Source organism: Opisthorchis viverrini (genome assembly GCF_000715545.1).
Source record: "Opisthorchis viverrini unplaced genomic scaffold opera_v5_77, whole genome shotgun sequence".
Lineage (NCBI taxonomy): Eukaryota > Metazoa > Platyhelminthes > Trematoda > Opisthorchiida > Opisthorchiidae > Opisthorchis > Opisthorchis viverrini.
Window position 1 is genome coordinate 1,259,938 of NW_008751733.1, and position 11,088 is coordinate 1,271,025.

At 44.9% G+C, this 11,088-nt stretch overlaps 2 protein-coding genes across 2 annotated transcripts in view; one reads left to right on the plus strand and one right to left on the minus strand.

Annotated features, from left to right (window-relative positions):
- Nucleotides 1–208: 208 nt before the first annotated feature.
- T265_13543 (hypothetical protein) overlaps nt 209–11,088 on the plus strand; it is a gene marked incomplete at both ends in the record, with an annotated part of 23,090 nt that continues 12,210 nt past the window's right edge. The window contains 8 exons of the mRNA XM_009169380.1: nt 209–352; nt 394–1,485; nt 2,112–2,486; nt 3,254–3,748; nt 4,644–4,982; nt 6,471–6,541; nt 7,490–7,795; nt 9,490–9,831. Coding sequence (XP_009167644.1) covers nt 226–352; nt 394–1,485; nt 2,112–2,486; nt 3,254–3,748; nt 4,644–4,982; nt 6,471–6,541; nt 7,490–7,795; nt 9,490–9,831 — 3,147 coding nt within the window. The remainder of the gene's footprint in view (nt 353–393; nt 1,486–2,111; nt 2,487–3,253; nt 3,749–4,643; nt 4,983–6,470; nt 6,542–7,489; nt 7,796–9,489; nt 9,832–11,088) is intronic.
- The window catches only part of T265_04590 (hypothetical protein), a gene marked incomplete at both ends in the record, with an annotated part of 15,461 nt that continues 13,767 nt past the window's right edge, over nt 9,395–11,088 (minus strand). Inside the window, one exon of the mRNA XM_009169365.1 lies at nt 9,395–9,520. Coding sequence (XP_009167629.1) covers nt 9,395–9,520 — 126 coding nt within the window. The remainder of the gene's footprint in view (nt 9,521–11,088) is intronic.

The following is an 11,088-nucleotide window of genomic DNA, read 5'->3' on the forward strand; positions in this document are numbered from 1 at the left end:
TTTTAAACTGGAAGTTTCAGTTATTGGATGAATTGTATTTACCTTCTGAGTTCTATAAGCAACTCAGATGTTCACGGAGTACATCTCGGCTTTTGGGTGAACCATCTTCTACAGAAGTTTTAAAATCATTGGAGTTCTCAACCGATAGTCTTGTTGTTGCCATTCTTGCAACATTTTATCGTTTATCTATTGTATGCCTATGTTTTAGGCTTTATTGTTGATGGAATGTTTCCGGCAGGGATTATTGCGTCGGATACCACAGAGAAACCTGCTGATGCGGACACAGATAAGGCCTGGTTGCACAGTTCAACGTACTCGGAAAGATCGGAAAAATTTCCGGTTCCCGTGAAAGGTAAATGCCAATTCGTCACTGTCTATTCGGACTCATTTTAGCTCCTTTGAAACCGACCGCACCGAGCAAAAAACTCGTCCTTACAGGTGAAAAGCGGCCCGATCCCCATAGGGCTAGTTCTGAACCCCCGAAGAAGAAACCGGCACCGACTAACAAAGCCATCTTCCTTGAGGATGTACCTGGTTTGAGTTTGTCTGACGCTTACCATCTAGACCGGTCCTCGAATCGGCAAATCTACACATTTGGTTCAATATACGAAAAACATGTTGCGCAATTTCGTCGTAAACCAAACACACCGATCCTTGGATTCCGGAGTCTTCGCGTCTGTGATTTGTGCGATGCACAACAGAAAGAAACTTCCACTAAACGTGTCAAGAAGTCGCGGTATTTCAGTAAGGCAAGCCGTGCGGTTTTTTCAAAGCCAGCGCAAAACTTCCCCAGCAGTGAAGTTGTTTCGGATACCCAGCTCATCTTGCGCTTTTTGCCGGATTATATTTCTGTCTCCAATCCCGTGAATGAATCTACCAACGTTGCTCTGACTCGTTGTGAGTCACTGAATAGAAAGGTGTATGATGCCCCAAACGATGTCCGTGCCTGGTTAGAACTGATGGACATGCAAGCCAAAGAAGCTGTATTTCTCCACGTAACCGAATCTGCCACATCCTCCGTGAGGGTGACCTACATACCTGCCTCATTGACCATGGGCGATCGATTGCTGATATTGCAGAAACAACTGTCGATTGCTGAGCGGGCGTTAACCTCAAACCCTGGCTCTCTGTCTTTAAAGATTCTCACTCTCCGAATCGGTGAAATGGCTGGGGAGTTACAATCGCAGGGCGCTTCCGGAGCTATGTGTCAGTCGAAAGATAGTTTGTTTCAGCCAGAACGTGTTGGGCGTGACTGGGCCCAGTTGGTTTTCACTTACCCGCAGCTAGTTCCCGTATGGCGAGGCTATATTACACACTTAATGGGGAAGTATTCCACTCCACCCACTGCGACTCCAACAATTGGTAGTGGTCTCTTTGCTCGAATCGATAGCGTTTTCAAGAAGGCATTGTCAACACTGGCGGGGATCATTTGCGGTCGGATACTGTCTCATAGACCTCAACCGGACACTGCAGAACAAGCTATAGGTACGTATACGGACGGTGTCTTATTTGTTCTTGCCTAAATTTACTGCCCATAAGGTTGTTGGAGACCCTGCAACAGCCCGCAACCGGTTTTGTAATTCTTGAAGTCCCAGAGCTTTCGCCAACATTATACTCTGAAATTTTTATCAGTGTTACATTGACACCGTTGTTGACTCAGAGTTGAGGCACATCTGCGAAGGTACTCTTGTTTTCGGGACTTACTGTTATATATATATATATATAGTCAGTCGATGGATTTGTAGACACGAAGGACAGCATACTGCAGTCGGTAAACACTCCTCAATGACTCGCATATATTCGAACCTAACTCAACCAAGTGCAAATAAAGTAATAAAGGTGTGCGTGAACAGTGTAGGTGCATTTCGACCGCATGAATATTTAGATGTTCACTAAACGACTGCTATCGTCAGTACATTGCGTCTTCGTATTTTTTTAATGACGTGACCCTTCAAGCTGTCCGGAGAAATGATGAAATAATTCGGCCAAAAAAACAGACGACCTATCAACAAGGCTACTTCCTGCATTACTTCAGTAGAAAACTTCTTAAAAACACTCGTATTATAATAAATTTTAAAGCGCACATCTACTCCAATTTGCTTCCGCCTTAGATTTTTTGGCTGACTACTGTCGCTGGCTTGTTCAGGCGGGACACGCAGAACGTGCTTTGGCCACGTGGCAAGCTGTCATTGAATTCAATTTGTTTCGCCCTTCGGACTTAACGGGTATGCCCACTGATCAGTGCTTGCTTGAAATGGAGTTGTTTTGGTCCAGTGGAGCCGCTCGTTTTGGCCAGCCGGGGTCGCAGCATTGGTCTGGCTGGTATCGGGCAAATCGTCGTGGCCATTCTGCAGAGCAACGACAGCAGGTTAGCAGGAAATCGAAAAAGCCACCTTCCGGTTTATATCCTGTGGAGGAATTACAGCCGGATGCTACCGTTGAGCAGTCACAGTCGAAGTGGGTAGAGGTGGCAGAAAAGCTGAAATGTAAGTTGTTCCACATATTTTTTATTTACCCCATGAAAGTTGACGACATGTATGTGCGCCTTTCGCTGGAAATAAGCCGCTCACAGTTAATGTGCACACTGAAGCCGATTTCGGGTTCCTGAGGAGCTCACACCTAACTAGTTGGTCGCGGGTCTTCTGTGACCTTGATCTGGCCCAGTCAAGTCATTTATAGCCTGCTGATAGTATGAGCACCAGCCGGAACGGAACAACGGCCTGTGTAGCTTCATTTCTTGCTTGTGTGAATCACTGTAGCTGGATTGGCACTGCAGGATTTTCTCCCCGGATAATCTTGAATTTGTTGTCTGTTGGATCGTAACAACTCAGAGACAAGCCAAATTTTTGCGTTTTTGAACTCCTGCGCTGCATTCGGCAGACTACTTTTCAACTGTTGGTCCTAACTAATGAGCCCTCGTCCTGTTGTATTTCTGCGGTCCCAGTAGATGATTAGATGCCTACCTGGCCGGGAACTTCATGTTCATTTTGACGTTATCAGTCATGAGACTTATTCATTGTCACAAGGTCGTCGATTTGTTGGAAGAAATCATCCTACTTAACTACACGCTATTTGCCTTACTATACGAAATTTCGAATGTTGAATTTTTCACTTTTATCTGTACATATGTTTGAGTCTCAGGATGAGATACAAAAAAGACCAGTTCACCTAAACTGAATCCGATGTGTTACTCTGTACCACGAATGTTTCTGTCTTTTCTTTCGTTATACAAATTCGAATTCTCCTGCCTTAGCGATCGCCAGCACGTGCGAAGATGCCCTCATTCAATGCTCGGCCGAACTACTGACTGACGACGCCCAACAGAAACTCGACATAGAGATTGTACCATCTGTACTCTCATCTGCGGTATCTGCAGATCAGTGGACACGTCGAGGAGCTGTACCCTCACTCGCTGGCAATGCTTCACTGGGAAAGAGCCGTGCTGTACAGTATAGACGTGGAAAAGCTTGGGTAGGCTTAGAACGAGCACGTGAAGCAGTGGGGTGGTTGCCTGCAGACACATTGAACAACACCGATGTGGAAGAGGAAGACCCAGATCGTCTCGTTCTTTTCGATGATGTCAAGCCTTGCTTGTTAGAACTGTATAATTTGGACGAAAAAGCCGCACCGCCCAGTGGGGATAAACAAAGTCGTCTGGTTGCACTTCAACAGCGGCTGATTCTCCAATGCTTGGAATTTCTGGGCGCTTACGAGCCGGATGTAGCGAAAGCGTTCCAACTTCCCGCAGGTCAGTTTAACCACAACACAGATTCCCGCTCCTATAATACAGGTTGTTTATTCGTTTCCCGATTACCATAGAATGACTGGGTTGACTGTGATGACTAGGTTCCTTTCTATCAAAATCTCGTTATCCTAGGTTTGAGAGAGAGAGAGAGTTCATTTCAGATAGTTCATGTATCAATTTTTAGAACGTCGATGCCTCGTTAGGTTCTGGTGGCAACGCATGGTGGTCTGGTTTCGTGAATTTCAGCCAGCCATGCTTTTAAAAGTGGTAGTTTCGACTTGGCCGATTGAGTACCGGTAATGCCCTTTCTTCAGTCTACATATGCACTGTAATGTTTCAGTCCATCCATTCAGGTCCCACCTTTTGATTCCGAATCTACATATGGTAGTCCTTTTCAGTGTGAACAGCGGAGAAATTTCCAAGTATTTTATGGGTTGGTAACTCCGCGACTAGTCGCTCAGAATGCAGCTAGACATAAGACAATTTCTTTTTTTCAACTTTTTGGAAGTGACGGGCCAAAGCAATAAACGAACTGCGTCTTTCTGTTCAACTCACTACATCGGAAGCCCCAGAGAATCCGGTAGTACTCTTGAAGAAGTTCTTGTACCGATGACCGGATGTTTTCAGCCAGTTTACCTAGCTCAGCGTACAATACCAACGACCGAATGTTCACATCCAAAAACATGGGAGTATTTAGTCCAGGTAGTGATCAGTCGCATCAAAGATGTTTTGCTTTCCGCTCCATTCAGCTAATTAGGCAATCCACTTGTTTGCTGGACAGAATGCTATTACTGTTTCAGAGTCATGTTTACCTTAATCTTACATCATTTTTTCGACTTGGTACTCAACTTGTTTTCCTTATCGTCCTATCAAGTGTTCATCCTGTGTTCCTCCTCAGACCTCCGTGTTGTCCATGACCTAACCCATATCGGTCCCATCCAACGTCAGGGTTTGTCTCCTCTGTTTGGTCAAAATGCTGGTTCGGTTGTACAGGATTCGACTGGCGTAAAAGACAAATTTGCCCATCTGGCAGGTAGTCATCAAGAAATCTGGGCACAGGCCAGACGTTGCTTTCTCGATTCTGCTCTTATCCAAGTCAGCCATTTGACTCGATGGAAGAAGGAGGTTCAAACGCAATGGGCAACCGTCATCGGTCGCTTACGACTCCAGTTAGCTCTGGATCGCCTACTGGACGGTATCCAGACCCATAATTTGTCCACTAAGGCAAGTTTTCAAGGTTATTCCTTCTACGGTCGTCAGGGGTATCACAATAAATGCCATATCACGTGCGGTGGAGCATTTTACCTTTGAGTGAATCATATTAGCGAACATTTTAGCAGTCCCCATCAACGGACGAATTTTGTCATCCAGCTAAACGTGGCCAATGCCAAATAACGAAACAATCTGTCCTGAGCGTGTATTCTGACATAGCAGTGGTAATTAACGGGATATCGGTAATTGTCGAACTATCTTGCACGGCTCCATGCTATGTCCCAATTTCGTTATCATCATTCCTTATTCTATCTGTGACATGGTTTGGCAAGTATTGCTGTGCATGTGTCCTAAGCTGAAATAAGGGCCAAGCCTATCAAAGAGTATCCCTCAATGCTTATGAAGTTAAAGTTTGACACGACGGTAAATGTGATTCAAAAGAATGAGGTATTTTGGGTCTATTGTTTCTTTTTACAAAGTAAATCAGCAATTCGTGGAACAAAGACGTACCTCTCTTTCGGTTCTGGTGGGTTTTCTTCTTCAGGTGAGGATTTCAATAGGGGAAAATCCCGCGCATCCAAAATTTTTCTTTTTTAATTTAGGATTTTCTCATAGGTCGGAGGCACCGTATTTCTGTTTTGCTCTCAGAGTAACTTCTCGAAGGGAACTACAGTAATTCTGTAAGAGATTCTTGGGCATACGGTTATCTGTTCCAGTACTCCCATCGCTCAGGGGAAGCAGCTTCGGACGATCCGAAAGCGCTTCCTCAGCAGGGCTGTTTCCTCACTGGAGGGCGATGGAAAAAAAATTCTGCGCCTCGAAGAATAAAGCGCTACCATCTAGTGTTAAGGAATAATGAGAAACGAAGGGTACTATCAAGGTGACTGGGATTTCTTATTATATTTGGGAAATATTCGGCGGATTGTCACCTAAAGTGGTAGTATTTTATCTCAACGTAGCCATCCTATTGGGTACCCTACAGAGTGCGTCGGTGAGTTACACTGAGTAAGCACGGGTTCACTTATTAAAATACGGTTTTCATGCCGTCCCAAACACACGTAGTGTTCTCGTAGTGGGCATCCTTCCGTTGGTTCAGTCGCATTCCGGTTAGATGTGTTGGACGTTCCTTAACTTACTGGGCTGTCCTAGAACGTTGAAAATGGGGAGGACTATAAGTTCATATGGTGTTTGGCATGAGCATTTGTGTCCGCAAGCAGCATGGTGATGTTTCCAGCGTAGCTGTTGCTATCTGTACTCTGAACGGAACACCTCAGTATCTTGGGGAAGCCACAATGGTCACGTCAAACTTGAAAACAGCCAAAACGAGTCTACATATGGTACTTCCGACATCAATAGAACTCAGTTGCACGGCGCTGTTAGAACCAAGGAGTGAGCGGCGTAGCAGTGTGATCTTGTGCTTCTGAACGAAGCATGTTTCGTGACGTCAACTCGGATCCTCATTCACAAGTTATTAATGAAGCACGCATGCCATCCTTAGCCTCTACTACAATAGGTATTGGCTTTACTGACGGTAGCATATTCAAGGAACTCTTATGTATAATTTCGAATTGTGCTGATCTGGAGGTAAAAATGCTGGTAATTTTTTGTGGCAAGACGCGGTTGAAATATTCCGTCATACGTTCACCGACCGATCCATACTCCTTCGCCCGCCCACACCTGTTGAAGAGTATGGCTTGACTCCAGTTGATATATTAGTACCCACTAATGACTGAGGTGACAGTTCTGGGTGGTCACTGGGTATTATTAGAAGGGAAACGATAAACGCTTACAAAACTGTATCCATTCCTACATGATTACCAATAGTGTAAGAACAATTGTGGTGTTGATTGCGTGTCCGCAGTTTGGATGTGTTCGCCCTTCGTTCTATGTTCTTATAAAAGCTCTGATATGTGGTTCGTTCGATGTACGATGCAAGGCATCATAACCTCCTCATGTCATCTATTTTTGCGCATTTCACTCTCCTCACTGTCTAGTTAAAGGATGAGCAGAGATTTTAGACGAGCTGCAGGTGTGAACACTATGCCCTGGACTCGAAATTCTGACCAATGATGTAGAGAACGGATGTAGGGTTCTGTTCCGGGACTCGGAAGTGAAGCACGGCGCCCAAAATGTTTTGTTATTGTAACCCCGACGCGCATGATTTGACATTTCAGGAAGCTTACATTACTTCTGAAATGGAAATCAGTATAAGTGAAGTTTTCAACCACAGACTTACGTATCTTGTGGCGCCGTCTACGTGTTCTTTCAGCCTGCTGACATTTTAAGTCCTCGACGGCTTCCTCATCAGGAAGCTAACATATCGGAGCTGGATTTCATGCAAACCCTTCCGTGTGAACGAACCTTCCGTGTGAATCCGCATGAATCATTTGTACTTTACTCCTTCTTCATAAGTGCTTCAGCCTTCATCAACCTAAAACCACTGACGTTTCTGTGAACTGTTTATTTAACCACTGTTAATTTGACGTTCGTCTTTCTAAAATCATTGTTTCCTTCCTCTTCACTGCACTGTAGACTGTCATTGCTACGTGGCGGCACTGTGGTAGATCCGTCATGGCCGAGGCCCAAAATCAAAATGACCTAGAACTTTGGCAGTCATACGCCATGGGATTCTGGAAAGCCGCTCTTTTATTCACCAGACTTGATGTTGCTCAAGAAGAGCTAGAGACTATGGTGTCTCAATCCAGACGCATTTTTGATACAGCACTCACCACCTATCCTATTCCGGATGACGCTTCATCCCCTCCTGCTGACGTGGTCAACGACGCATTAATACAATTTTACGATCAGTCACTTGCACCACGTTTCAAATTGATTCAGGTAAGCTTGGAATGACGCCTTTATGATAGTAACACTAAAAAAAAGCGCCACCGTTCTTCCCCTCATGAAACATTTCTGGTTACTTCTCGAACATAGTTTCCTTAGGTGCGCAGGGTCATATCCTTTCTAATCAGTAGCTATTGACTTCCCTGTTCAGTCCGACTACTCATGGAAGCTGTGTATCCTAACTTGTCATCAATCGCCACAAGGACTCCTAAGTTCCCACCTATGAGCCTGCAGTTCAATAGGCGTTTTGACAAAGAAAAGCGCGGCCACACGGGCCTCTATGTTTCTCATTGGGGTCCATCAAGCTAATGTGAAATGGATCGGTCCTGTGGCTATGGTACTCATGTTGCCGAACACCCTCGTTTCCGTCATTAACAGATAAAGAACTTTTGTTGGATAAGATTTTTGGGGACCCATCACATTTTACAGCGAATGAATGAGATAGAACATTGTGGGCTGTGTACATGGTTGAAGTGGGAGGGAAGTTGAGCTGTGCTCGTTCAGCTGTAACACCCTTTCGGTGTCACCCGAAGGAAGCACGAGGGTTGAGATACTGCCAGCTTGCCCAAGCTTAGATAAGAGAAGCCGAAACGCAGGGGTCCGGTTCGAACAACTGGAACGAACTGAAACGAGATATTCAAATCGAGTTAAGCTGATGCTGTTTTATGGGAAACGACTGGACGCCTAAAATATTTGAGCGCCTATATAACATTGACTTTCACGTGATAATAATAATAACAAATAAGTGTTCAACTGCAACACGTCTTATCTACTGAGCTTTCTCGAGCTCACTGTGACATAAGTCAGTGATCCGGTCTTGACTGCTGTATTTATGCTAACGAATTGCTTGTTTTATCAACCACAAAAAATGCACGAGCACAACGTACGTTTTAGCCTTCAGTAAAATTTCGCAAATACTTGACCAGCAGTTTTGTTATCCTACAAGTAAGTGGGGGATCTGAATCACCTCGGTTCAACTGACAATTGAGTGCAGATGGGTAACAGTCATACATCTTCATGAATAGGCGTGGATCAGCACAGTCTTACAAGCTGTGCAAGACACTTCGCTCTTCTCTAGAGGAGAATGTCGGTAGCTCAGGTAGCGTAGATGGTCTTTGGCTTGTTCGCTGAGCTTGGCAATTTGGTTGCAAACGTTTCATCACCAATCAAGGTGACATCATCAGTGCGTAGTTGTGCGTGGCGGTGGGTTAGTGGTTGTGTCACAACCACTGATGATGTCACTTCGATTGGTGATGAAACGTTTGCAACCAAATTGGCCAGCTCAGTGAACAAGCCAACACTTCGATCTTCCCTTTCTCTGTCCGGTCATGTTTCATGCTGCTGCAATTTCGCTGAAACGATGCTTTGGCTTCTTCATATGCATCGCTTGCCACAGGCCGCGTTTCCCAGCAAAACATTCCCTCTCCAGACACGCTATGCCTCATTCCCATTATTTTTAACCCCATACATCCTAACTAAGCAGGTCCTTTGATTCGAAACTGGCATAGCTTAGTTTCCAAGCTTATCAATGTTCGCTGTGATGCATCTGCATTTTGATTACATTTAAAGGACTAGTTCATCTAGGTCAGCTCCTTACACTCCTTCTATTCTTTGTCCTGTCGCTAATCTTTCCTCATCCTGTTGTCCCGACTTGTCCCATTTGGTATCCATAATCTCCTCGTTCACAGCACTACATTGATTTGGAACTTGGTGTCTTCCCTGGAATCGGAGCAGTCAAACGACCCTTGGGCTGTGAATCGCGCGCACTCCAACTTTTAGTGCAAGCAGCCAATGGTGGTACTTACACAGCACCCGAACCCCACGCTACACTCCGGCCATCCATCCTGGTTCGAACCAGTCATGCCTACGGGAAACGGATGGAGATGATTTGGCGGACACTTGTCTCTCTGCCAGAAGATTCGCGCTTGGATCCCGTTGTTCATGGACCTCTGTTAAGTGGACTGACATCGTTCGCCCCGGTTGTGGCCTATCTCAGCCTAATGTTTGACCTGTTGACGACGGACGAGGAAGTTAGTGCCAACAGTAACTGTCATTCGTAAAAGAAGACTGCCTTTTCGCGTGAAAGCAACAGTTGGTTCCAGCTGTTGCTTTTTCTGTGATAATTACTTTTTTGTGCATGGTGTAGTTTCATCAGACATTTCCTACACCTTTGGTACCTTAGGATACGTTTTGGCGAACAGTGGCTTTTCGTAAATTCTCTATTTCGGATGCTCCGGTAAATACACTTAATTAATTGGTAAGTTCTTGAACAAAACCACTCAAAACGCCTCGTTTCGTTTGGTTAAAATATCGCTACTGGAGATGATTCAGCATTGTAGTGTAGTGTCACTCGTCGTTTCATTTAACCAACCACAAACGGCACTTTCCATGTCATGTTTCAGGTAAATGGATAGCATTCGCTCAGCTCTAGCACCTTCTCTGTGCCTAACCACCATATCACCAGAAGGACTGAGATACTGCCAAGTTTCCCAAGCCTGGCTAAGAGCAGTTAAGATGCTGAGGTTAGGTTCGAACTACGAAGCTCCGGGTCATTACGTTCGCACATTAACCACCCGAGCTCCCATGTAATGTATTTTAGAGATTAAACCGTCAAAAGTCTCATTTCCGTTTCGCAACATGACACGTCTTCCGCGAGGAGTAGGTACAAACTTTTGAGCTTGAGAAGTTGTTTTGATGGATATCAATCTGGGATATCAGTGTCGAAGATCAGAAACGTGAACTAGAAAACGGTCGCAATAACCTTTGGCCATTTATGGTTGGCTCTGACTCCGGCCATCCTGGTGTTGATGCGCGTCGCTCCCATTATGGCATTATGAGAGTTCATCGCTCACAACTTCATATCCCAATGTGAATTGACCAAGTCATGGTTGTGATATGTTGGTGAACCAACACTGTTCAGTATATATTAACTTTATATTTTAAATGTTGTTGACTGCATTGACGAACCTGAAGGGTTGACGGAAGCATACTGTCCAATAACTTGTCTTCTATTGTAATGTTGGAAATTTCTTGCCTGTTCCACGTTGGCACGGTGTAAAATGGAATGTTTGGAATTTAGTGTGTCCTGGTTCTTCCAGAAACTGACAAACTAACTAAAGTAGTCCCAACACTTTCACTTTTCGCTAATAAAGTAAGCTTCCGGCGCTAGAGTCTGGTTCACAGACCACTGGTTCTGTGTCAAGGACATTCGCGTTCTCTACACCCTTTGACGACCAATGAAGTACTTGGGATCACCACGTAGGAAGAGAATATACCTCCCTCCTTGA